This window comes from Nerophis ophidion, linkage group LG06 (genome assembly GCF_033978795.1).
Source record: "Nerophis ophidion isolate RoL-2023_Sa linkage group LG06, RoL_Noph_v1.0, whole genome shotgun sequence".
Lineage (NCBI taxonomy): Eukaryota > Metazoa > Chordata > Actinopteri > Syngnathiformes > Syngnathidae > Nerophis > Nerophis ophidion.
The window spans coordinates 31,016,734-31,042,462 of NC_084616.1; the positions used below are offsets into that span (position 1 = coordinate 31,016,734).

The 25,729-nt window shown below is 39.9% G+C and overlaps 1 protein-coding gene across 2 annotated transcripts in view; it reads left to right on the forward strand.

Annotated features, from left to right (window-relative positions):
* The first annotated feature begins 311 nt into the window (after positions 1–311).
* Positions 312–25,729, forward strand: part of kmt2d (lysine (K)-specific methyltransferase 2D) — a 46,423-nt gene continuing 21,005 nt past the window's right edge. The window contains exons 1-33 of one of the 2 annotated variants that reach the window (XM_061903360.1): positions 312–591; positions 2,515–2,597; positions 3,393–3,504; positions 3,592–3,794; positions 3,918–4,027; positions 4,112–4,274; positions 5,136–5,307; positions 5,393–5,507; positions 5,643–5,821; positions 5,908–6,215; positions 9,798–10,516; positions 10,607–10,720; positions 10,795–10,908; positions 10,999–11,103; positions 11,189–11,370; positions 11,578–11,742; positions 11,937–12,046; positions 12,164–12,205; positions 12,302–12,487; positions 12,574–12,744; positions 12,830–12,952; positions 18,281–18,402; positions 19,906–20,041; positions 20,143–20,211; positions 20,299–20,376; positions 20,457–20,615; positions 20,709–20,778; positions 22,006–22,244; positions 22,329–22,402; positions 22,657–22,707; positions 22,800–24,398; positions 24,473–24,649; positions 25,534–25,673. In XM_061903360.1, the coding sequence (XP_061759344.1) occupies positions 2,549–2,597; positions 3,393–3,504; positions 3,592–3,794; positions 3,918–4,027; positions 4,112–4,274; positions 5,136–5,307; positions 5,393–5,507; positions 5,643–5,821; positions 5,908–6,215; positions 9,798–10,516; positions 10,607–10,720; positions 10,795–10,908; positions 10,999–11,103; positions 11,189–11,370; positions 11,578–11,742; positions 11,937–12,046; positions 12,164–12,205; positions 12,302–12,487; positions 12,574–12,744; positions 12,830–12,952; positions 18,281–18,402; positions 19,906–20,041; positions 20,143–20,211; positions 20,299–20,376; positions 20,457–20,615; positions 20,709–20,778; positions 22,006–22,244; positions 22,329–22,402; positions 22,657–22,707; positions 22,800–24,398; positions 24,473–24,649; positions 25,534–25,673 (6,356 nt within the window). In that variant the 5' untranslated portion in view covers positions 312–591; positions 2,515–2,548. The remainder of the gene's footprint in view (positions 592–2,514; positions 2,598–3,392; positions 3,505–3,591; positions 3,795–3,917; positions 4,028–4,111; positions 4,275–5,135; positions 5,308–5,392; positions 5,508–5,642; positions 5,822–5,907; positions 6,216–9,797; positions 10,517–10,606; positions 10,721–10,794; positions 10,909–10,998; positions 11,104–11,188; positions 11,371–11,577; positions 11,743–11,936; positions 12,047–12,163; positions 12,206–12,301; positions 12,488–12,573; positions 12,745–12,829; positions 12,953–18,280; positions 18,403–19,905; positions 20,042–20,142; positions 20,212–20,298; positions 20,377–20,456; positions 20,616–20,708; positions 20,779–22,005; positions 22,245–22,328; positions 22,403–22,656; positions 22,708–22,799; positions 24,399–24,472; positions 24,650–25,533; positions 25,674–25,729) is intronic. The other variant, XM_061903362.1, reaches the window with a different exon arrangement.

Sequence of the window (25,729 nt, forward strand, 5' to 3'; positions counted from 1 at the left end):
AGAAAACGCAGGGGGAAAAAAACACATGATTTTAACGTAGCGTGGATTTGACACCCAAGTTGTTTTTGACCTGATTGCGTTTGGCGCAAAGAGATGTGTGCATGCAGCCGCAATGTGCGCTAATAGGCCAACAAAATGTGTCCGCGCGGAGAGCGTTATTGAATAAAGTACAAATGTTCTTTTTGCAAGAAATCATGTCTCATCGTCAATCGCGCTAGTAAGATTCCAGCACAGCGCGTTCGCTAGCCAGTTGTTAGCATCCGAGCTGAATCCGTAAGTGTTAGCTGGAGGAGGATGGTGCACGGTTTAAGTGTGCTGGCTGAGTAATAGAACTGCTTCTCAGCTCCCTGGCCACAAGGCCGGAGTGGTGCTCTGCCTGCTAGCCCCGCCGCCGTCCGTGGAGTCGAGAAGCTCGCAGCACAAAACGCACAGCTTGCCTTCCGCCGACGTGCACTTCCCCCACTCTCCCTCCAGCCGGCTCGCCGCAGCCTTAGTCCGGCACATAAAATGAAGCGACCATCAGCATTACGGGAAGCTGTGTGGCTCTTTGGATGTTGCTGATGTACGCGGAGACGATATTGTTTTCGTAAGGTCAGTGGCTGCTATTGTTACTTTTTCCCAACTTTCCGTGCCCGGCACGAATAGAGACTGACTAACCCTGACCTTAGACCGGGTATTGTAGGCTCGGCTCTCGCTAGCATGTAGCTATTAGCTCGAAGCAGATGACGGTGTCTACTTGCTGGAGAACTAGCCGTGTTACCTGAGCGCTAACTTCAGGTTGAATAATGTTGCGTGGTTACGCGCTACAGGGTGTTTTCCTCCGGGTTATCGCATGCCATTTATTGAAGTAAAGGCAGTTATGCATTATAGCGGAGTTACTTTCTGTAGTGTTATTCTCCAGGACACTTAGCTGCTACGTCACCATTGATAGTTGGTGGATTTTCCGTTTCGGTCCGTCGCTTGGGATATGAACCGGGCTATGTGCTGGGCGCCTTCTAAACCCTGCACTCGGTGTTTACATTGAGCAATTATGGCCATGGTTGTTATTAGCGAGCTGGAAAATAATTTTGCGGGGCATGGCAGCAACATGTAGATGCTTTTTGTTCATATCAGCAAAAAAGACCGCACATAAAATGACATTAAAAGTTAATTTCCTTACACTTTCAGTGTTGGTGTATAGCTAACCACTTTGGCCACCAAGTCAACACTACCGAATACATTTGGAGAAACTATTTAGCTAATTAATTGACGTAACTATATAGTTCACCTGCTATGCTATGGTTATCGAGAAGCCTGCTTCGACTGTCATATTTATTTCGAAGTCTATTTTTTTATAATATATGTTGTCTCACTGTGCTCATCCGCCCAATGTTCTCTTCCGATAAACATTATTTCCGCTTATGGTGTCTTGTTTTTGTATTTAGCTCATTTCTAAAGCCGTCACTTGCAATTTAGTTGAATATACGTGTGACCGACGTCCTTATCAGATTGATGCATTGAATGTTGCTATTCACCCGTAATCTCACATGCCGAGAAAACACGTGAAAGCCTTCCATCTCTCAGCCCAGGTTCTGACTACAACTGCCCAACGAAACGCGTGTAATTAATATTATCTAATGATCGTTCGATTCGAATCAGAAATGTTTTTGGAACTTGCTGGCTACTGATAAGTTACAGAATGAATTATGTCACACTTCTACGTCGGCATTGGCCTAGCTGCGCTGCAGGCGTTCATCTATTTTCTGACATTGGGAGATTAACGATCATGCATGGAAATGCCTGCAGCTGTGTATAAAAGTTGCTTTTTCCACTCTTCCTGTACATGAACACGACAGAATGCAAGGTCACCGGCAAACACGACCCTACGACGACCTCATGTTATTGGAAAACAATGGCGAGAAAGGATCGAGTCCCGCATTGTTTGATTTACTGTACTTAGGCAATGGCATGAGACTCGGGGCGGAACTAAAGTGTAGGGCACTCTTGTTCCGCACGACAACACTGCTACAACAGGAAGTTTTCAACACGGAAGTTGTGTTTTCTTTGTGCATCCTGAATTATGGTTATTTTTTTAATGCATACGATACACCCCGTCAATTATTACTTCATGTCTCTTTCTGCATATGTCTTTTACGGTTTGTATTATCCAATGTTTGGTTCTGATGTAACACTGCAACACGCGTGCTATTTTTATCGTTTTAGACGGCTGCATGATATTTTTGCGCATACATATTTCTATATACCTGGATGCATTGTATGTTGTTTTTTTTTTTTTAACGACTAGCATAGTGAGCGTAAATTGACAGGTTTTTGTCATAACATGCTTATTCAATATCGTTCACGATAGTTAATACAATATATGCACGCTTATTAACACTTAATCGGTATGGGAATACTTGTAATAAGCCATGCTACCAATTATTATTCACGAACTCATTGTGTTGATTAGGTCATATCAATGTTTACAAACTGTAAAGATTCTTTGTAAATAGCATCTACGTTTCCAAATTGCAGATCTCTGTCAAGGAGGTCAGAATCAGCTTGGGGGATGGACGAGCAGAAATCAAACTGCGAAGAGAGCGAGTCTGAGCCAACAGGTGATAACAGAATGCTATATTTATTTCGAACTAAAAAAACATAATTACACATTATTACAGCACATATTTACAATGTCACGCAAAGCTCAACATGTCCGAAAAGGAGTAGGAAGAAGCAGAGTTAATTTATCTTACCCCTTTTTTCATTTTACAACTCACACTGATACTTGTGTTAATTTACTGTATTCCACATAACATAGATATATACATACATTATATTACAAAATACATTCACATTAATAAAAGTTGTCAATTACTTAGTAAATTAGTTATTATCTACATGAACATGGTTGCGTATAATAAATATAAATAAATATTTGAAATCATTTACGTAAGGTATGTTGTTTATCTGTGTTGGACTTGCAATGAGCTGGCGACTAGTCCAGGGTGCACCCGCCTTCTGCCCGAATGCAGCTAAGATCGGCTCCAGCACCCTCCGCGACCCCACGCCTCAATGTTATTACAAATGTGCCCGTTACTACATTATACATTTGCTTACATCATGTATATGAAACATTAATGGAGGTGTTTGAATGTATAGGCAGAATAGAGCCGCTCCCATAGACTCCATTGTAAACAGACTTTTGATTGCATAGATTTAGAATGCATTGAAAACGAAATACATTTGTCGTCATGTCTTTCATAATGATTTTGAACAATATGCAAAATAAATAAAATGCAGTTCCCTTTTAAGTATGCAATACCACGGCAGATAAATTATGTGCTGTGAAATACATTGTCATCCTGCTAACTTTTTGTAAATAAATTTTACTACAGTGTTTTTTTATTTTTCAGCTGATGACAATGCTGCTGTTAAGCAACATGCCTCCTCTGGTGGCGAGGCCCGAGCTCTTCCTGCTGCTGAGGTTTTGTCCGGTGCTACTGCAGCCTCTTCAACTAAACCCATGTAAGCTCCTTGAAAAATGTTCCCCACAAAGCGCCTCATAGTTGACAAAATCGAATACTGAATCTTTGTTTGATGATGTCTGAATAGAAAGAGCGTGAGGGCTTGTGGTCTTTGCAACTGTGTGGAGCGCAGCCTTCATGGACAACGGGAACTGAGGCGCTTTGGGCCACCATCCGAACAATCCACCCTCCAGTCATCAGCTTTACCTCTGTCCCAGCCTGGAAATGATGATTTGTCTTCCATTGGATTTTCGAATGCCCCTTCTGTGGCATCACTCTTTGATGACTCAGGTTAAAATCCCAACAGTACTAAATATAAATCGCAGTCAATTTTAGTTAAGTAGAAGAAGAATACTGTATGTAAGAAAATTGAGTTTTGTGTAGATATTTGACTGATGATATTGTAATAAACAGGGGGTTGTTGGGTTCATCACTGGTGTGCGGTGTGGTCAGAAGGAGTTAAACAAATGGATGACGGCGAGTTGGAGAATGTGGATAACGCTGTTATCTCAGGGACGCAGCGGGTAAGTGCACTTTCAAAGGAAAATATTGGGATTAAATGTTTCATTCATTATTACTGGTTGATTTTTAACATTGGTATGTTGCAGCTTTGTGAATACTGTAAAAGGCTTGGGGCAACCATTCGTTGCCATGCTGCGGGCTGTTCAACATTTTACCACTTTCCATGTGCGGCAGCAAGTGGGTCCTTCCTATCTATGAAGCAGTTGGCCCTTCTCTGTCCAAAGCACATAGACAAGGCAGAAGAGCTTGGTAAGAAAAACTAATATTTTCAGGATTTTTACACTTAAAACTACACGGTGTAGACAAAACAAAATTGCACATGCAATGGTTGTGATGATTGATTGTTTTTTAATCTGCTTTTCTGATAAAGTGTTTCATTTAACAAATAGATATTTTGTTAAAAATGGCTTTCATCTTTTAGTTTTTTTAGCACAGTATATTCACAGATCCATGTAATAGAGTTTTAGTTGTTTTAGTGGACGGCAGATATCCGCACAACCGACAGCAACGGTTGTCCAAACTTTTTCCAGTGAGTGCTACATACAGAGAAATTAAAGAATGTAGGTGGAAACTTTGAAACATTTTGTGCATTGAAGGTGCTAACACAAATTCAATGAAGGTAGATATTATTCATCATCATGAATTGGTTTATATGCGCTGGTATAGTATTACTTAGTTTTGTTTAATTTTTCCACTTGAAAAAATTAGATGGGACACATTACAAATAGGTCTTTTGTCATCTTCTACCACATGCACCGTGAATCTGAAATGTGTCGTCATTTTTTTTTCATCTAGGATTTTGGTTGAGAATCATTGTTTACTTTGGGCAGAAGTTGTTTAATTGGTTTGTGAAACATCACATTTTTCTTTTTTCCACTGTCAGAAACTTCCTATTTCTCCAAAACTACACTTGTCACCACAGCAGTGTGGAGCTTATTGTTGTACGTCCTTAAAATTTGGTTGTGACACCAAAACCTTATTTTTTAATATAAAATACATTATATTGCCAACTACTGCCGATTTGCAGTACATTCTCTAGCTTTTACAATATTTTTCTTGGATCTACAACCAGTATTGGCTCGTATAATTGTATTTTTTTTACTTTTACAGCAGGAGAAGAAGCTTGGTGTGCAGTGTGCGACTCGGTGGGAGAGCTCACAGACTTGCTGTTCTGTACGGGTTGTGGCCTCCATTATCACGCGGCCTGTTTAGAGATTGGGGCCGCGCCCATCCAGCGGGCAGGATGGCAGTGCCCAGAGTGTAAAGTGTGCCAGACTTGCAGGTGAGTACATTTGAGATTTTTCTGAATACTGTTGTAGTGGATAACTTATTACCTATAGTTATTGATTGACATTGTCACTCCTCAGACAACCAGGCGAAGACTCCAAAATGTTAGTATGTGATGCCTGTGATAAGGGCTACCACACTTTCTGTCTCCAACCAGCCATGGATTCTCTCCCCACGGATCCATGGAAATGCAAAGTAAGTAGACACTTTTTAAGCATGGCCTTTCCTGGAAATTAATTTCCCTGTTAACTTGCTTGAAATTGCGTCTCCCCCTCAAATTCTTGGTCTTTTTTGATAATGTGGTTGACTTTGTTATTTGTATCGTGCCAGAGGTGTCGTGTCTGTATGGGGTGTGGGGTCCGTGGACTCGTGGTGCCAGGTTTGGCTCAGTGGTTTGACAACTATGCTGTGTGTCAGGCCTGCCAGTGTCAGCGTAGCTCAGTGTGTGGCGTCTGCAGCAAAGCTGCAAACCCACATGTTGCTCTTCAGTGCTGCAGCTTATGTCACAGGTTAGATCATTGACTTTTCAACTGTAGGTTTCCGTCATGCTTGGCCCTATCACTCATTGTAAAATATTCTGTGTTTATCATCTCAGGTGGGTGCACAGTGAGTGTGCTTTACCTGGTGAGCTCCCAGAAGTAAAGAGCGTATGCCTGCTATGTAAGGAGGATCGTCATCCGCAAGAGCATCTCACTGAGGGGTACATGGCACAGACGCAAACTGCAGAGGCAGCTGATGAGGTTGAGCCTGGAGGACGGATACAGTTGGTACAGATGACAATCCAAACAGACACAATCCAAACAGACATGACGATGGGAGAGCAGATGGACGTACCTGAGGAGACACAAAGCCGGAGAGATTCATCAGAGACGAGGGCTGAAGAAGCAACACCAATGGACCTAGGTAAATAAAAAAACAAAACAGAAACAGTATAAGCTTAGTTTGGGTGGAATAAAAAAATAATACCTCAAATGATCGAGCTGTAACAGTATGCCATACTCACGGCTCAGTACGTACTGTTATACTAAAGTTACGGTTCGGTTAGTTTTTTATCCAATAAATATGATTCAAATAAAAATAACAAATATTATTTTAAGATCTAGTGTAAAATATCACATCATAAAATATAAATGTATATGGAACTAAAGAAGCACTCAAAGCATAGACCTCTGCCAGACTCTACCTCCCGATGTTTTAAAAAAAAAAAAAATCCTGAATTCAGATGGTAGATTTGGACTGGAACTTTTTTTGAGCTAGCTATTATTGCGCATTAAAATAAACAAAGATCTCTCTTCTACAGTATGTCATCCACTGTCTTTGTCTAAGCCTGCTGCTAGCATACACACACACACTAATATGAATCAATGATCTACATCAGGGGTCTCAAACATGCGGCCCGCGAGACGTTATTATGCGGCCTGCGCTTTGATATGACAATTTATTGTTGGTGCGGCCCGCGAGTTTAATATGAACGGCGCTTGATAGGTCATGCTTGCCAACGTCCCCAATTTTCCCGGGAGACCCCTGAAATTCAGGGAACCAATTCTCTCGAAGCCCCTGTCAATTTTTACCAGATCAATAATATTCAGGGAGTGCCATAATGGCACTGCCTTTAGCGCCCCTACATCCTGAACTGACAGCGTGCAAGCCCAGTTGTATGTTGCATCTGGCCATGCGAGACGCACGTGTGTTATTGCAAGATATATTTGATCAACAGCTACACACTTCACACTAAGGATGGCCGTAAAAAAAACTTTTAACACTGTTACAAATATGTGTCAGACTGTGAACCCACACCAAACAAGAATGACAAACACATTTCGGCAAAACATTCCCACCGTAATACAACATAAACACACAGGAACAATTACCCAAATCCCATGCAGACCTAACTCTTCCGGGCTACAATATACACACCCCTGCTACCACCAACCCCCCCACACCTCCACCCCCCCTACTTGCGTCGGTTGAGGTGTTGTATATTGTAGCCCTGCAAGGTGTTCTGGGTATTTGTTCTCTTCTGTTTAAGTTGTGTTAGGGTGCGGAAATTCTCCCAAAAAGGGTTTGTCATTCTTGTTTGGTGTGGGTTCACAATGTGGCGCATATTTGTAACAGTGTTAAAGTTGTTTGTACGGCCACTCTCAGTGTGACCTGTATGGCTGTTGAATGAGTATGTATTGCAGCCACTGACGTTGTTCTGTAGAAGTCTCACACAACATGATAAGAGCCAGCACATTGGTTGTGTGATATACAAGTGTGCACGATGACATGTAGTGGAGCAGTAGTCTTCTTTTGGAGGTGGGCGGACCCCTGGAGGTACTTGAAGGTATGCCAAGGGACAAGTGAGATTTATTAAAACATTTAAAAAAGACAGCAAAAGCGTGCGCGATGACATGTAGTGGAGCAGTAGTCTTCTTTTGGGGGTGCGCGGACCCCTGGAGGTGCTTGAAGGTATGCCAAGGGACAAGTGAGATTTATTAAAAACATTCTAAAAAACATCAGCAATTCATAAATCCTTTATACATATGTTTATTGAATAATACTTCAATGAAGTATGAATGTAAGTTCATAAACTGTGGAAAAATAATACAACAATCTAACATTCAGTGTTGACAGCTAGAGTTTTTGTGGACAGGTCCCATAAATATTGATTATAAAGATTTTTTTTTTTTGTGAAGAAATGTTTAGAATTAAGTCCATGAATCCAGATGGATCTCTATTACAATCCCCAAAGAGGGCACTTTAAGTTGATTACTTCTATTTGTAGAAATCTTTATTTATAATTAAATCACTTGTTTATTTTTCAACAAGTTTTTAGTTATGTTTATCTTTTTTCCAAAGAGATCAAGAAAGACCACTATAAATAAGCAATATTTTGCACTGTTATACAATTTAATAAATCAGAAACTGATGACATAGTGCTGTATTTTACTTCTTTATCTCTTTTTTTCAACCAAAAATGCTTTGCTCTGATTAGGGAGTACTTGAATTAAAAACATGTTCACAGGGGGTACATCACTGAAAAAGGTTGAGAACCACTGATTTAGATGTACATCACTGAAAAAAGGTTGAGAACCACTGTTGTAGATGACGTTAAAGGCAGTGCAGTCACGGCATCCCTTAATAATGTCGGCCGGGTGAAAATTGGGAAAAATTCAGGAGAATGGTTGCACCGGTAGATTGTCGGGAGGTGCACTGAAATTCAGGAGTCTCCCAGAAAAATCGTGAGGATTGGCAAGTATGTTGCTAGGGCGGGAAAGCCATTCTTAGAAGGTGAATTCATTAAAAAATGCATGTTAGATTTTTTAAGAAATCTTTTTTTGCGGCCCCGCCTCACCCAGTTTCTGCATCCAGTGTCCCCCAGGTAAATTGAGTTTGAGACTTCTGATCTACATAATCTAATTATCTACATGAAAAATAATATAATCAGTTGTTCCTTTATACCACTTAAGGCATTTCCTGTAAGTTTCATGAACATCTGCCCATAACCATTTGAGTTATGTTGCTAACTATCTTTACAAACCATTCAAAAAATGTATACAATGAATTACAGTGGTACAAAAGTAAAGTTCACTAGTTTACTTTTTTATAAAAGTGCAACGCTACAGACAAGTACAACAGTAGCAGGTTGAACGATTCGTAATTTTTTTGTAAATACAATTTTAGTTGTTTCATAAAGAGATGGTATTTTCTGGCTAACATGGGCACAAGAAGGAATTTCTTGGGGAGTCATTACATTCCGTATCTGTCTAAACCCTGTGTTCTTAACAACTGAAAACGACCTTAAAGAGTCACACTATGCAAAACCAACTTTCTGTTTTTGTGTACTTAGGATTCCAATAATTCACAAAATTTTGATTTCAAACCATGGAAGAATGCCGGAGATAATAATAAAATACTTTTGCTTCTTTCCAAACAAACCGCTAGGAATTTGAAAATGTAGTGACATATTTTCCTTTAGTTCCGTAAGCTGATATCTCCATATATGGTAGAGTTTTTTTACGAGTCCGCCATTTTGAATTGCATTTGTTATAACATTGGCTGGATCTAAAGAGAGATGCCGTATCAGTACAGCTGAGAGCTGCGTTTGCTTCTCACAAGCCTCTCCTGCATTGACGTTAACATTGCTCTGGTGCTGTTTCAAATGAGTAGACATGTTTCACGTACTGCCAAAAATATACCCGCTCTTTTCTGAACGATTTTAGCACAAGGTCTCCTATCTAATTACAAATACATGTACCATTATCAAACTTGTGTTGAGTAAGTTAACTAGTTGTTACTTCAGGTGCGGATACTGCCAATGTAGTTGACAAAACCTTGAAGGAGGAGCTGAAGATAGAAAAAGTATGCACTTCAGAGGGGCCTGCTGCTTTGTTTGAGAACTGAACCCCTGGCCTACATTTTTCCACATGGACACAAAGCATGCCGTAACTAATGACAGATTTGTAAGTTATTAAAGTAATAACATGCATTCCTTGATTCTAGATGGAGAGTGCTCAACAGAACAAGGTCCCTCTTGTGTATCTGCTGATGAAAGGAGAGCAGAGAAGGCAGTGAGCCAGGTGATCCAAGCTGACTCTCTGCAGTATTCCACTGCTGAGAGACTGTCCCAAAATCCTAAATCAGAAGTCAAGCACATGGGCCCTGAAAATAGGGAGAAGGTGGACTTGTTCAAGTCTGGTTCTGAACCATTCAGTAAGACTCTGTCAAAGTTCTCATCTTCTCAAGCATATGTTGGGAAAAAAGAGCATGCACCTCTCTTGGATGAGCAGAACAAACACGAGCAGTCGTCTTTTCATCTTTCTTTATCACCAGTCACTCGAGAAGGGCCTTCTACTGTAAACATGAAAGAGAGGCTACTTAATCACTCTGAAGAGGAGGACGATGAAGATGACGATGAGCATATGAAAGAAGAAGTGCACGATGTGGAAATAAAACAGGAACCACAGGAGCATGAGGTTAACCCGCAGTCACTGCTGGATGAATTGTCCAATATGAGCCATGGAGATGAGAGTAGCAGTGGCTTCTTGGGCTCTCCTGGAGAACCAGATCATCAACTCTCCATGGACCTTATATCGGCTTCCCGCTGTCACACTGAAAACCTGCTCACAGAAACAGATGACTCGCTTCCCTTTGAACTCTTGCAAAGTGACGGAGAGAAGGTGAAACGTCGGGGATCCCCCGGACGCTCACGGGTCAAACAGGTCAGAGGTCATTCTTCAACAGCTTTTTTTGGATATAGCAATATTGTAACAAGTTGATGTAATAGTCCTGACTACACTGCTGTCGTGCAGGGCCGAAGCAATAGTTTCCCTGGGAAACGGCGGCCCAGAGGGGGCGGTGGAGGGAGAGGGCGCGGCGGGAGGTCTCGCCTCAAAGCCATGGCCTCTTGCATTGATGCCTTTTTGGTGAGACAAACTTTGTATACCATTTACATTTTATGGAATAGTTTTGATTTTTGTTTTTGTTTTTTTGTCTACAGCTTAGCATGACCACAGACACTGGAATAAGTAAAGAGGAGGAGGAGGAGGAAGATGACACCATGCAGAACACAGTGGTTCTTTTCTCAAACACCGATAAATTTGTTCTGCTTCAGGTATAACCTTCTTTAATTCATTCATGGGTTTTTAATAGCACAGTCAGTTAATTTCAACATTTTCTTTTTCCTTTTGTTTTATGTGTTTAGGATATGTGTGTTGTGTGTGGCAGTTTTGGAAAGGGTGCAGAGGGGCAGTTATTAGCTTGTGCGCAGTGTGCTCAGTGTTACCATCCTTACTGTGTGAACAGCAAAGTAAGTGCAATATGGTCCTCTTATTGTCATTTTCATTAATCCAAGTCATTTACAAGTGTAGATCTAAATTTGACATTTTCCACAGATCACCAAGATGATGCTCCGCAAGGGCTGGCGCTGTTTGGAATGTATTGTGTGTGAAGTATGTGGAAAGGCTTCAGATCCTTCCCGTCTGCTGCTGTGCGATGACTGTGATGTCAGCTATCACACTTATTGCTTGGACCCGCCCCTGCACACAGTACCCAAGGGCGGTTGGAAATGCAAATGGTAAAGGAAAAAAACAACAAAATCTTTGTTCAGTCTTGTGTATTTGAATAGGGTCAAATGGAAATTTGCATTTATGTAAACTATTCATCAGACCCTGCATTTGTGATTCAGAGGCCCTACCCTCATTCATAGCAAAATAAAAAAATATAATCCACTTCCTTTGGCACATATTTTATTTTGTATTGTTTTTCTGTACCTTTTTTGCAGGTGTGTGTGCTGTGTACAGTGTGGCTCCAACTCACCAGGTTTCCACTGCGAGTGGCAGAATAACTACACCCACTGTGGCCCCTGTGCCAGCCTTGTTGCTTGCCCAGTATGTAGAGAGAACTTCATGGAGGAGGAGTTGCTCCTGCAGTGTCAGCACTGCGATCGGTGGGTGTTGCGCATTACATCTACTACATGCGTTAAAAATCTAATTCATCATTTATTAGGCGGTCACTAATGATGTCTTGCAGGGAAAATGGAAGAAAGAAAAATATTATCCATTATTAATTCATCAAGTGTCTGCTTCATGTAATTTATTATAAATGTCTTGTATCGCTATGTATTTCTGTGATTCTGTAAAGATGGGTCCATGCCGTATGTGAGAGTTTATACACAGAAGATGAAGTGGAACAAGCTTCTGATGAAGGCTTTGCATGTACATCTTGCAGCCCGTATGTTCCAAAACCTGTTGGTGAGTCAAAACCATACATTAATTTAAAATAATAAAACTGCAAGCATATAAAGGGATCGCTGTTTAAACTCAATATATAATTTCTTAATGCATTTTCTCTCCATTTCGTGACTGTAGTTGAGTCTTCCTTTATGGCCTCAATAAAGATCAAGGAGCCAGGTCAGTGGAATTTGCTTCCTCCTGTTTTGTTTTATTGCTGCTGCATTCACCATTACCCATCTTTCTCAAGTCACAATTTCAAATGCAACGTTACAGAGCCTCAGTTCTATCGGTTAGAGGGTGTTTGGCTGACAGAATCAGGGATGTCCCTGCTACGAACCATATCCATGTCCCCTCTGCTAAAGAGACGTCAGCGGCGCTCCCGTCTTGGCACCTTGTGTTGTGAAGGAGTCCCAGATGGAATGGATGTGAGGGAGGAAGGAGAAGGGGAAGAAGGAAAAGGTTGACACATAGTTCACTCCTCCATCGGCTGCTGAACAGTCATATTTGTGCTGCTGTGTTAACTCGATGTGCTCTTATTGATCTAGTCTGTGGGGAGTCTATGGATTGTGACACTAAGATGGAGAACCCTGGGAGCCCTGAAAGAGAAGGTGGTGCTGATGGAGGTGCAGATGGCGGGGTTGAATGCGAGGGTCACAAAGGGGGGCTGGAGGATATGGAAGATGGAAAAAAAAGAAAACGCAAACCTTACAGGCCTGGTAATGTCACATTTATTTTAAAATATTAATTTGTCTAACATGTTTAATAAATATTTGTGTATAATGTATGAACAAATTGCACTAGGAATTGGAGGCTTTATGGTGCGACAAAGGAAGTGTCACACACGATTGAAGAAAGAATTTTTTGCCCAGCTGGCTGGAGAAACTACTTTAGATGGACAGCCAATAGAGAGAACCATCGAAGAAGGTCAGTGGCAAGAATGGACTGACATTTGTCATTAGATATTTCAATGTGCTTGTGTTTTCCAGATTAGCTGTTCATACTATTAAAACGGGGGCACCATCATCCATAGAACAATTATTGATTAAAAAACACATTTGTTTGTGAAGGCATGCCAAGATTGCGATTCAAACCCTCCTCCCCTCGCCCCGCCCTCTTCAAAAGTATCAAAATGTATCCTTTAAGAAAATTCATACAGTATCAAATTTTATATGGTGTGACAAGAAGGCAAGATGTTTATATTTTAAGATTGTCTAGTTCACACGATAAAGGATGACTACAGCAACAGTGGAACCTCAATTTACAAACTTAATTGGTTCTTGAACATGGTTTGTAGATAAAAAAGTTTGTGTAGTTCCCCATAAGAAACAATGTAAATATGAATAATTGGTTACAGCCAAAAGTCTGTATTTTAGCTAAGGTTTGTACACTTGTGAACAAAATATAAAGTGCTATACAGCACTGTATATCAAATAAACATAAGAAGAGCTTTCTGTGTAATTAAAAAGTCAACAACAAGAAGCTGCTGTATGCTCTGCTCTGCCAACATACACACACACACACTGAAATCACCATGGTGCCCTCTCACAAACACAATCACAAAAATCCTTAACTTCAACAATCATATTGCTACAATAATAAACATTTAAAAAAGTAAAATGCGCACACATTACAGTATTTCCCTGAGATTTCCCCTATATACAAGGTGGTTGGGGCATGGTCTATATGACATGATAATTTTGATTTGCAATGATGCATACATTTTATTTAAAAAGACTAAACAAATGTTTTATGTATATTTAAAAGCAAATATTAGTGTTATGAGTTATTGTAATACCATTAATAATGTTGTTTTTTTTAAATCCTATATAATCAGAATCACAATTAGCTTTAACACAAGGAATTGGACTTGGACTGTGCTCTCTTTCTTTGGTCAATGCATATTGCTCTAATGCCGCTAGCTTAATGCTGACATACAATGGACTAGCTCATAGACAAGCTAATTTAAATTAGCAAAGGCTAATTGCAGGCACATATACTGTATATAAACAATCCTTAACACTAACATTCATATCTAGGGACAATTTGCCATCTCCAAAGAAGCTAAAATGCATATTTTTGGAATGTGGAAGGAAACTGGCGTGTCCCAAAGAAAACCACATGCACACTCCACACAGTGATGTCCAAACGGAGATTCGTAGACACTGCATAAAGTAGACGTTGTTGTTGGTAGGAATGTCAAATAACTAGGTTAATTTACACTGGGTAGTTACCTTTTTGCTCGGTGTCAACTCTGTTTAGGTGCGTACTTGGGTAATACTATTCTGACAGGCGATTTAGATTTTTTTTTTTACTTATATAAATAAAGCAATTAGCAACGTTTTTATAAGATTTGAGTTGATAGGCTCCAGCACCCCCCGCGGCCCCGAATGGGACAAGCGGTAGAAAATGGACGGATTGACTAAAGCCGATAGTACGTGAATAATAGATTATATACAGTATATCCATTCATACATTATATCACTTAAATTTGTTTACATGTTTAAGAAAAAAAAATCCTATTTTGAAGGTGTGGCAGACTTAATCTTGCCGTGGTGTTGCGCCAAGATTTTTTACATGTAGGGGAAACCCTGCATTACCAACGGCAGAGAACTGACAAGTAGAAGCAGACAGAAGGAGGGAAAAGGAACAGGGAGGGGGGAAAGGTGTGCTGTACGTGTCTGGGTGTTTGTGCTTTGGAAGAAGAGCGAGAGGCTGCTCTGGAACAAGTGAAGAGATAGTGTATTTGCCTCCACAGTGATTATAATTGTGTTCTGGCATCTTTTCCAAGAAAAAATTAGCTTAATCACTATTAAAATTTGAGTGGGAGTTGCAGTTTTTTAAAACTTTGCCAGTCGTTCACAATCGTTATGAGAGACAAGAAGACAGATGTTTTTATTTGTATTTTTTGATGTCTAACATGTAAAAATCAGCTTCTTCTAGGTGGCGAGCAATGCACGTAATGGGAGTAATCAATTCTATCTCTATCACTTTAAAAATGTATTCAAAAACCGCCAACAGCACTTATTTACGTTCTGTAACCAAACTGTAGAAACATTTTTACTGTAAGAGCTAACACCGAGGAACTTTTTTTCCAGCGGAGTAAGATGTCGCTATGCTGCGGTATTAGCAGTAAAAGCTAGCTACAGCAAGAGATGAGCAAGCTTTTATGTCAGCACTCGAATCGTGTCTGAGTTTTTAATGCACAATACAATTCAAACTAACTTACTTGCATTTATTAACAATAAAATATGTGATAAGTCAAAACAATGCATACAATGTTTTAGTAAAAACAACTTCAAAACAAGTTTAATGCCCAATAGAAACTGATTCTCAATTCTTTAAAATGGTCTAAAATACCCCAAAAATGATCAGCTCAGGTAACCTGAGATTCTTTGATAAGTCATTCCATGACTATGGAGCAGCATATCTGAGACAATGTTTCACCCTGCTTTCTTGTCTGCAGGCGCTTGAATAGGCATTTGTTCACAGAGACATGGTTTGCACACAAAGGCGTATTTGGCTTGATCGTAAATTTTCACTGTACCAAACTTTTTACATTAATATAAGAGTCTACCCCACCTTCTGCCTGAATGCAGCTGGGATAGGTTCCAGCACCCCCTCAACCCCGAGAGGGACAAGCGATAAAGAATGGATGGATGATTTTTGGACATTGATGTGGGGAGTTTATCCATCCATCCATCCATTTTCTACCGCTTATTCCCTTTGGGGTCACGGGGGCGCTAGTGCCTATCTCAGCTACAATCAGGCGGAAGGCGGTGTACACCCTGGACAAGTTGTCACCACATTGCAGGTGGGGAGTTTATATTACATTACAATACCTAAGGAATTAAGGCAGAGCCAAATAGAAGCTGCTCCTAGCATTCCAAAACTGTGTCATAAAATACTCTGAATCAACCCAATTATATCTGTGAATGAACGTCTTTTGTACATTCATAATCAAGTTTTAAAAAAGTGGTCAAATGGACTGCATTAAAAAGTAGAGGTATTACTAAACTTCATCACATCATTCATGAAGTCATTTAAACCATTCAATGAATTAATATAATATACCCAGAAGTATTTTATTTTTATTTTATCTCTTCAAAACACGCTATAAAAAATGCGTATTCATTGAAATTACGTCTTATATTAGCCATGAACTGGAAGATGCACTTTTTAATCAGGATACAATAAAAATAATAGTTAAAATACATTATGGAATAATACATGACCATCATACTATGAATGCAAATTATGCATGTGTTCGGAAATGGATGACCGACTTAAATATTTTAGAGAAAGACATATGGAATCATATTTAGAAAAATGCCAATAAGCCCTTTAGATACTTTCAAAATAAGCTGATTTGATTCAAGATATTGAATAGATTGTATTTTACGTTGATTATAATGGGTACATTAGATAGCAAGTTATGCACAAAGTGTCGGCAGCTAAATGAACTATAAGCTATTGTGAGAATGTCACAGAATAAGAGTTGTGGTTTAAAATAACAAAATAAGTAATCACATTCTTAAATACAAACATCCAAATGACAATGCAAACGTGTGTTCTTGGATATCTACATCAATGTAATAAAGTCATCAAATAATACAAAAGCATTATTTTTGTCACTATGCATCAATCCAAACAATAATAGTAAAACAAATGGATAGACGTTTGTGTACTGACAGCTATACACAAACCATATAGATCATATCAGTAAAAAAACTGCATTTAAACCAGTTAATGAGTCATGTCTTGGAATATTGGATCAGTTATATTAATTTGTTTTAACTATTAAATTAACCTAGAATATGACATTTTCTTTCTTGTGGTATATAATGGATACTGTGTTCATGAAGTTTGAGATGCAATGTAAGTGTAAGCCACTGTGATGCTATTGTTTTTTATTAATGGCTATGATGTTGAAGAAAATTATAACAACAGTGATTTGTTTGCTTGTTATTGTCAATGTTTTAACCACTGTTATGCACATTGGTATTATTATTATTGATGGTGCTCTTAGTCATTTTGGTATGATCTTTTTTTGTGTGTCTTAATTAAAGGTTGGGAAATAATCAATTTTAGATGCATATTAGATGCACCGCAATTCGGACATGGACAATTAGTAAACGTCAATAATGGGTTTATTTATTGGAAACAGTAATGCAGACGGCTGTAAAACTTTTCTGTCTGCGGCGAGCCACCTCACCGAGAGCTCTGACCAGCAACTTTATCATAGGCCATTAATGTTCCAGTTTTGCAATCATTTCCATGAATTTAATAAATGTGATAAGAATTTCTTATTACAAATGCACTGTTTTTAAAAGTTGCATAAGATAAACGCTTATTTAGTGAAACGAAAATAAATGTAAAATTGCATCAATTTCCATAGATTAAAGATTCATCAATAATCGGTTTTTAATCGAATCGTGAGGTGAGATGGCCAAAGATTTTCGCCTCTTAATTGCTCTGTGGGTTGCTATTAAGAGTGATGTGGGGCTGGGATTGGTTTGGAGTTGGGATTGTTCTCTAGGCTATAATTTTGTTGGACTGATTTTCTGTGTGAGTTTTGTGAATTAAATACAATACATATTAAAAAAATATTCTAACACAATATACACTGGTAAATTTACAGTACGAACAATTGCTACATTTTTTTCAGTCACAGTCAAAATAAACTTCATAAACAATCTGTCGATATGCCGGTCACAAAATTGGGTACACCTACCAACTTTAAGAGCCATACAGCGCTGCATCAAAACCATTTTTTATTTTTTTTCGCATCATTAGTCACTGCATGTCACACGCCAGTGTTATTCTTTTGTTTCCTCAAACCAAATCTTAATGTTGCCGCATTTTGCGATTAGGGTTCAGCAGCTAGTTTAATTTTGTTGAGGCCCAAATGTCATAGGCAAATAAACATGGAAGTATATATTTTATAGTATTTCTTGCCCACTGTTGAAACAACACTCCAAAACACAGCTGGCAGAGGCATCCAAAACCGCATGTAAGCTCACGCCCATATGAATGAACTTTACAATTTGATGCTTTGACATTGTTTAACTCCAGTATCCAACATTGTAAATCACAAAAGAGGAAAATCAACGGAGGTACTTCTACATACAATTGTTCTGTAAAATGCAAAGTGTTTTAATTTGGGTTTCTAAAGTCCATGTTTGTTATAATTCTGACCTCCTCATACAACTTTTATTTTATCCCTTATTATGTTTTGATTGTACTTGTACATAGGACCCCATCCTGACACGGATAACATCATGGATCCTAAAGCATTGGATGGTGAAGAACAAGCCAAAAAACGTCGGGGTCGAAAGAAAAGCAAACTTGAGGACATGTTTCCAGCATATCTCCAGGTTTGTCTTCGTGTCTGTCTGTGTCTCGGTCTCGCTCTCTAAAATATCTAAATAAATCATTTTACTGACGTTATGTCCGGCTCACAATTTGCGTAGGGGGGTCAAGCTCGCTCTGTTCTCAGTGGGTACTAGGCGTTATTATGCTTATGTTGTTTTCGGCTGTACGTATCATTCAAATTGCGAAAAGAATAAATGTTTCTTCAGAGTTTTCGAGAGGTAATCAAAAAGGGCAGAAGAGTGCAAGATTTTACAAAACAACGAGAAAAGTATGCAGCTCACACTCCAGCCTGATGAAGCAGGGTCGAAGAATGCATAAGTTTGCAGTGATCACTTCATTAAGGGTTTGTCTGATATACTTAACATCTATTATTTCACATTTAAGTATTATCTAGATATTATTTGTATTTCCTAAACACATGTTTGCTACGAGTGTTTTGAAAAGCACCAACTCCATTCATCCATCCATTTTCTACCGCTTATTCCCTTTTGGGTTGCGTTGGGCGCTGGTGCCTATCTCAGCTACGATCGGGCGGAAAGCGGTTACACCCTGGACAAGTCGCCAACTCGTAAAGTCTAAGTAAAAGAAAACAAATGTGAGCAAAACCTAGAAGAGTTAAGATTTTACCAACATCAGCAATCATAAATAATGCTTTCAGAATATACACAATGTTGACAACTATAATTATATTTTGATAAAGATGTGGGAAAACACGCTACTCGTAAACGGCGCGTACAACAGCAACAAATCTGGCAGTGACACAAAGTAAAATCATGAAATGCAACCTTACCCGAGCACAAAAGATGCATATTTATCCAGGAGAATCCTCATACCAGTTTTCTTGATGAAGCCACACAAAGAAGTTGTAGACATGCTTTTCCAAGTTTCCATCTGTTTTATTGTGTACAATGGTGTTCTGATCACAATACTTTGATATGTCTGGGAACGCGACCGCCGTTTTTGATCTTTGATATCACTCGACAAATATCTTTTTAGTGAAGTATTGCGATCTATTCCATTGCACAGTTTGATTTTTAGGGGTGTATCTGCTTTTTGCAGGAAGATTTAAGTCTCTTTTGTACCCAGATAGTGCATGCTGCTTGCTTTACTACAGCTGTCTTAGCTAGGTTGACCTATAGTTTTCACTTCCAGGAAGAAGTCACGGATCGAAATACAGGCATTGCCACTTTTTCTTTTTGGATAACTATATCAGTATTTATTTCCCCTTTTTTGTTACATTAATAGATTTGTAAGCAAGTTTTTTACATTTTAAAAATTGCCGTGTTCAAACTGCAACAAATATTCGACTCTGCATACGCCTTACTGTGAGACATTGGTGTATGTTTAAAATCAAATTGATGTTTGTTTGTTTTTTAGATAACTGATTCTGCAAATTTGGCCGGTATCAGACTCAACTAACTATCAAATTGCTCGATCCCAATTAAAACTGACATGGGAGAAAGGAGAGAAGTATGTTTGAATAAACAATAACTTCTCTGATGCAGGAGGCATTCTTTGGAAGGACGCTTATTGACTTGAGTAAGAAGGCTGTACTGACCCTCCCCGGACAGAAGCCAGCCGCATGCCTTCTTCAACCCTCGTTACCAGCACCATCAGGGATCCAAATTAATTCCTCAGAAAGTAAGAACGAGTTAAATAACACTACAAATATGTTGTTTGACTTTTGACAAGGTTGACAAAGCTTTTCTATAACACCTATTTTACTCTTTCTCTCTCTCTAGATGTGGTCAAGGATCGTATTATCAAGCAAGAGGGGTGTCGGGCCCCCCGTGCTCAGGGAGACTGTGCAGGTGAGTAACTGGACTCTGCAACTGATTTATTGCTCTAGTTTGAAGGTAATTATTTACCAACTATTTTTAAATATATATGTTTTCCAGCAGTCTTTGCACCATCCTCATCACTTAAGGACCTAGGGTCCACTGATCCTTCTGACTCTGATGCAGAAAAAAGTGAAGGTAATCAACGCATATTGTGGATGAAAAAACAAGACAAATGTGGTGTTAACAAATTTCACATTTTATCCTTTTTTTGTCAGGTCTTCCACGAGGGGTAGAGAATCAGGATTCTGAACAGTTTTTCAGGAAGGTTCTTGGAGTGTCAGAAGGTTCCAACTTGGAGGGTATGAAGCCCATCTCAGAGGGCAATAAGGGGGAACTTAATTGTAGCACTCTGCCACAAAGACCTCTCCTCTCAGGTGTGTAGAATAGGATGCCTAATATTGATTCTATTGTCTTATTATTGAGGGTTTATTTATTAAATAATGTCTGAATCTATAACACTCTTGCAGGGTCTCTGCCTTCAGCTGGAGTTATGGATGCTTTCCCTGGCCTGTCACAGTCCCCTTACCTCGAAATGCGGTAGGAAGTAATACATTTCTATTTACATTGCATTTACTGTATCTCTAGCTCCATCCTGATGTAGTTTTACTATCGACTCAGTGGCAATGCAAATGTATATATTTGTTCAGTTATTTCCGTATTGGCCCTCTGAATAGGGGTCGTCACTCAGCATGAAAGGAATTACTCGCTGTGCACTTTTTTGCTTGTTTTATTTGGTACTGCAACAGCAGTAGTAGCAATAGCAGCAGTAGCAGTAGCAATAGCAGTAGCAGTAGCAATAGCAGCAGTAGTAGTAATAGCAGCAGCAGGTAATAACCTAAAAGTAAACATGAACATACCAAAACAATGTATCTATTTTTGAATCATCATAGTGTAAATAATAGACATGAATTAATCAACTGAACCATATTGTTGTCAACCATGATATGTTATATTATCAATCACTGTGATTTTATCCTAACTTATTAATTTTAGCATTACATTTTATTATCATCATTAATTTATGTCATATAATGTTTTAAATGTGATCAGAATCATTTATAATGTCGCCATGATTCATGGACAAGCATACTAAAAAAAAACATAAACAAAGGCGGTCTGTTTGAGCCACACATTACACATTTAAGCAGAACTACAATAAAGAACTACAAATCCCATCAGCCAAACCAGGAAGTAAAGTGCCGGTATTTTCGAACTCAAGCTAAGAATAAACCTACAATCACTCAAATTCAGCCCGACACACACAATGTGACAACACTTTAATACAACAGATTTCAATTCGCACATTACTGTGGTTGTACCCTTTTAACTTAATAATTTTGCCGATGTCGTTCAAAAGCTAAAACAGTGCGTGTTTGCTCTGGCTGTCAAACAGCCAGCCAGCCGCACAACAAGCGCCGCGGACTTAGCGAACACACAACAAACAAAAAAGAAAGGAAGCGAGCAAACATGGATATTAAACAATAGTTCAGTTGATCTAACCAAGAAAAGCGGACTTAAAATGATCTTGCCAGTGGGGTATGCCCGTGACGAAGCACGCTGTATTTTACCAAACGAACAATGACCCCATTTTTAAAAGCTACCTAAGTAGTCACCTGACAGTGGTAGCCACGCCCATCTTAAAATTCCCAAGCAAGCCCGCCATAAATACATATACACATAGTAAATCCAACAATATTTGTATTATGAGCAGGGATTGCTGCTCAAGTGAGAGCGTTTAAGCATTTTGGACTCTATTACTTTCAGGGACAAAGGAGGGATGTTTAGTCCAAATGGGGGTGAGGAGAGCCCCTGGGCTACTCCTTCTACCCCAGTGACTCCTTCCTCCCCACCAACCCCCACTGAGGCAGAAGGTGACGGACTGTCCTACAACCAACGCAGTCTCCAGCGATGGGAAAAAGATGAGGAGCTGGGAGAGCTATCAACAATTTCTCCGGTGCTTTATGCCAACACCAACTTTCCCACTCTTAAACACGACCACCCAGGTGAGTGCGGAATTCTACTAACAAGTGAACATTATATTTTATTGTATTTGATTTTAGCTATGTTTCAAATTACCACTGTTCCAGACTGGGCAAGTCGCTGTAAACAAATCATGAAGATATGGAGAAAAGTGTCAGCAGCTGACAAGGTTCCTTATCTGGTATGTTGTTTTATTTTACCACCATTAATTAAATTAATATATATTAATTGTATTAATTATTATAGTCCAGATCAATGAAAGCAAAATGTATTATTTAGTTTTGTCAGTTGGTTAAACTCAAATGAGATTTGTTGTATTGGGAGTAGGTCAACAAGAAAACTATGATAAGTAATTACAACAGACAAAACATTGATTTTTTTCTCAATACCCTTTTTGAGATAATTGAATGAAGTTGTTTTTTTTTCTCTCAAAAGCAAAAGGCCAAAGATAACAGAGCAGCTCAGAGGATCAACAAGGCACAAAAGGTGAGTTAATGGTTTTATAATGGTCAAAGAAAGCTATAGAAGATTATACTTAATTTTTTCCCCTAACTCTTTTAATTTTATTTTTTTAATAGCAGGCAGAGAGTCAGGTGTGCAGGCCAGTTAAGACAGAGCCAGTGCGAATTAAAGGGGAAAGACCCAGTTTACACCTCCATATCCCACCGCCTTCTGGATCAACGTCCATTTCGTCTCAGCCAAGCTCAGCAGAGAGCCCATATCCCTTCCCCCCAGATTCAGGTTCTTCCTCTGTCTTTTTCTCAGATGGTATCGCAAAGACCCCAGGATCAGCCGAAATCCATACTGATCCTTTTGCCAAGCTCCACCCTCAGTCACCCCGTTCTCATTCCCACCCACCAACTCCTTTAACCTATGCCGGGGCTAGCCCCATACAGGCCTCCTCCTCAGGTTATACTGCTTCCGGCCCACAGGGTCTTCCTCAGGGACGGCCAGCAAGTCTTGGCCCCTTTGACATGCAACCAGGGACTTCTGGAACCTCCAGGCGGGCTCAGCAGGTTGACCCCTACTTTAGATCACAGCTACAGCAGCAACAAGGTCATTCATCACAATCTCAGCAAGGCTCTCAAGAGTCCCTTACACCTCTACAAAGTCCTCATTCAAGAAGTACTGCAATTGGTGGTGAGTCACCCATTTTCTCACCACCACATAACACACATTATGGGGACCCTCAAAGAACTCAACAAGCCATGGGGCAGACAGAGTACGGTGCATCCCCATTATCATCTGCCTCCTCGCCTGCAGGCCCAGGCCAGTACAGGGCTGACATGAGTGCACCTTCTCCCCGCTCCAATAATGTTGGAAGACCTGACCTTGCCACTGGGTCTCCTGTTGGGATGCTGGAGTCTGGGAATGGATATTTTAAGGCACCTATGACACCACGAATACACCAAGGGGAAGGTGGTGCACTTCATCCTGGAGCCTCCCCAAGCCATCCTTCCGAAAGTTACAGGCAGTCTCCATCTCATTCTTTTTCTGATGCCCACGTTCAGTCTCCATTAGCTCCCAAGTTGCAGTCAGGTGACAATTGTTCTCTTGGACCCCAGAGACACAGTGTAACTCAACAAGAAATATGCCCTCGAGTTCCTTCCAGCCCACAATCCCAGGGCAGCTGTCAGTCTCCTCACACTCCAGGTGGACTCTCCAATGATGCATATTCTGCCCAGTCTCCTTTAACGCCACGTTTTCAGTCCCCAGATCACTGTTCTCAGCCACCTTCAAGGCCACAATCGAGAGATCCTTTCACAACAATCCAAAAACCACCTCGCCCAGCGTCTGCTGCATCAGATGGAATTATAAGTTTTAAAAGCTCACCTAATCCAAATCAGCCACCTCCATCACATTCCAACAGTGGTTCCATGGGGGATCCTGTCACTTGCAAACCTTCAACACCATTCAACCCTAGTACAGGAACAATTCAGATACCCCAACAGCAGGGTCACATGGTTCCAGGTCGGCCACAGCAAACTACTGTTGCGGACAGCCACAGCTCGAGGCATATACCTACATCTGGATCTCAAGAACTGTCAGCTCTCCGCCCTCTAGATGCGCCTAATCAGACAACCTTGCCAGGTACTCAAGAAATGTCTGATGTGTCAGCAGTTCAAGATCCAGCACTAGTGGGCCTTAGTCCCTCTGAACTGGAGAAACACAGACAGGTATTAACTATTTGCTATGGACTGATCTTTTTATGCAAATTGTTTTCGTAATTGATGAAACTTATATTTTTTAGCGTCAGAGATTAAGAGAATTCCTAATCAGACAACAAATGCAGCGTAACACCATTAGACAAGAAAAAGAGGCAGCTGCAGCTGCTGCTGGCAATGCATCATCCTCTGGATGGCAAGGAGGAGAAATTGGTGCATTTCAACAAGACAAGATACACAGAGCACCACCACCTTATCCACAGGTAATTAGTAATATATTACAGCATAGGTAGACAAACATTTTTAAAACAATATACTATGATGCAACATACAGGGGAACCTCTATTCAAGAACCTAATTGGTTCTTGAAGAGAGTTCGTAAATAGAGAAGTCGGATGTTTTAGCGAATTTTTTCACAAGAAATAATGTCAATCAATCAATCAATCAATGTTTATTTATATAGCCCCAAATCACAAATGTCTCAAAGGACTGCACAAATCATTACGACTACAACATCCTCGGAAGAACCCACAAAAGGGCAAGGAAAACTCACACCCAGTGGGCAGGGAGAATTCACATTCAGTGGGACGCCAGTGACAATGCTGACTATGAGAAACCTTGGAGAGGACCTCAGATGTGGGCAAATAAGAACTCTCCTCATTTGCAGCCGCCCACACACACACACACACACACACAGTCACACACGGTCACTAGCCCTGTGGAGCATACATGGTTTGAAATTAAAAAAAATATTTTAAATGTAACATCCAGTTCCCTACAATGATTAGGAATAAAAATAAAATCCACTTTAGTTAATCTTCCTTGCCTGCAGCGGAAGGAGAGGGGAAAGGCAATTTCAACAACACTATAGATATTAACTGAATTTGTCAAACCATATATTGCTAGTCCACTGCTTTCTTTTGACTCGTATTGACCTAGAAAAACTAGAAAAAATGTCAAAAGGCTAAAAAATCCTTAAGAAGCACACAGAGTAGCACATTGGCTTTTAGACTTTTCTGTCATGCCAACATTTGTTGTATTTCCTGTAGTATGTAAATGTGATGTATTTAATGCAGTCTATAAGACTGACAAATAACAAGTGCATACAAGTAAATACTGAGTGTAATTTTGTTTGAACTTTCATTAGGAACGTGTTGCAGTTACAACCGCAGGAGCTCAGGCCTCCATTATAGGGAAGATGCCCATTAATGCTAGTGGGATGGGGGACAAGCTTATTCGTCCACCCGCTACAGGAACCCCAGCCATCATGGATCCTAGTACTCTAAGGTATGCATGCAAGCTATCATCTCAGCAATTTCAATTGATAAGAAATATATTTATTG